The sequence below is a fragment of the Gadus chalcogrammus genome, chromosome 22 (genome assembly GCF_026213295.1).
Source record: "Gadus chalcogrammus isolate NIFS_2021 chromosome 22, NIFS_Gcha_1.0, whole genome shotgun sequence".
Classification (NCBI taxonomy): Eukaryota; Metazoa; Chordata; class Actinopteri; order Gadiformes; family Gadidae; genus Gadus; species Gadus chalcogrammus.
Window position 1 is genome coordinate 7,938,318 of NC_079433.1, and position 916 is coordinate 7,939,233.

The window sequence follows — 916 nt, forward strand, 5'->3', positions numbered from 1 at the left end:
ACTGACATCTCGTCGGTGACATTGTACGGAACCACGGAGTAGAGGTCCGCAAGATCAGCGCGAGGCACCGTAAACGTCTCCATACTGCGTGCGAGGCTTATTCTCCCCGGCTGCTCTCCGCTTAAATTGCGCGCGCGGGGTCGGTGCTGGGAAATTGCGCTCGAGGGACAATAAGCGTAGTTCTGGAGACTTCGGATCTAAAGGTGGAGCTCGGTTGTGGCGGCGTTGAACGTAGTTCCTCCCCGCTGAATAACGTGTAACGATAAAAACGTAAAAAAAAAAGGGGGTCTGTACAGCTGGAAAAGCGCACTTTATGGAAGTCAAACTAAAGGAGCGCTGGTTCCGGATAACCTTGCACCTGTTCCCTAATCTTGGTAGCGATGTAGCTGGAGGTTCACTTGTTCACAGCGACTATCCCAGACTTACACCTCCCAGCCCTCTGTTCGCGCTCTTATAACCGCGCGTCTACGTCAAGGTTGCGTCGTTCGTGAGAGGAAAAAAACAAAAAACGCGCTCTTATCGAAGGGTTCAGACGAGCCTCCGAGGGCGTCATAAATACAAGGCAAAATAACTATGCCTGTGGCTCTATAGGTAGTCAGGCGGTAGGAGAAGGTGAAAATATCTTAGAATAACGGACACACAACTTAAGGTGTTTTAGATGTAGCCCTTACACACTGTAGGCTAATATATTGGTAGGCTTCAAGCCATAAAGTGTTATTTAGACAATTATGCGTGCGAGGCCATCCGACGCACGCACGCACACAAACGCGTACCTGTTTGTGTATGTGTGTTCATCTACGAATCTAAATGACGATTATGTAATAATGTGCAATTGTCAACGTTTTTATTTAGTTGCGTTAATTGAACAACATTGGTGAAAAACGTGAATAACAATGATAGAAGACGTATCACTCCC

General features: G+C 47.4%; 1 protein-coding gene across 1 annotated transcript in view; it reads right to left on the reverse strand.

Annotated features, from left to right (window-relative positions):
* The window catches only part of oprd1a (opioid receptor, delta 1a), a 9,814-nt gene extending 9,731 nt beyond the window's left edge, over positions 1-83 (reverse strand). Inside the window, exon 1 of the mRNA XM_056582155.1 lies at positions 1-83. This exon is cut by the window's left edge and continues 150 nt beyond it. Within this exon, the coding sequence (XP_056438130.1) occupies positions 1-83 (83 nt within the window).
* Between the last annotated feature and the right edge of the window lie 833 nt (positions 84-916).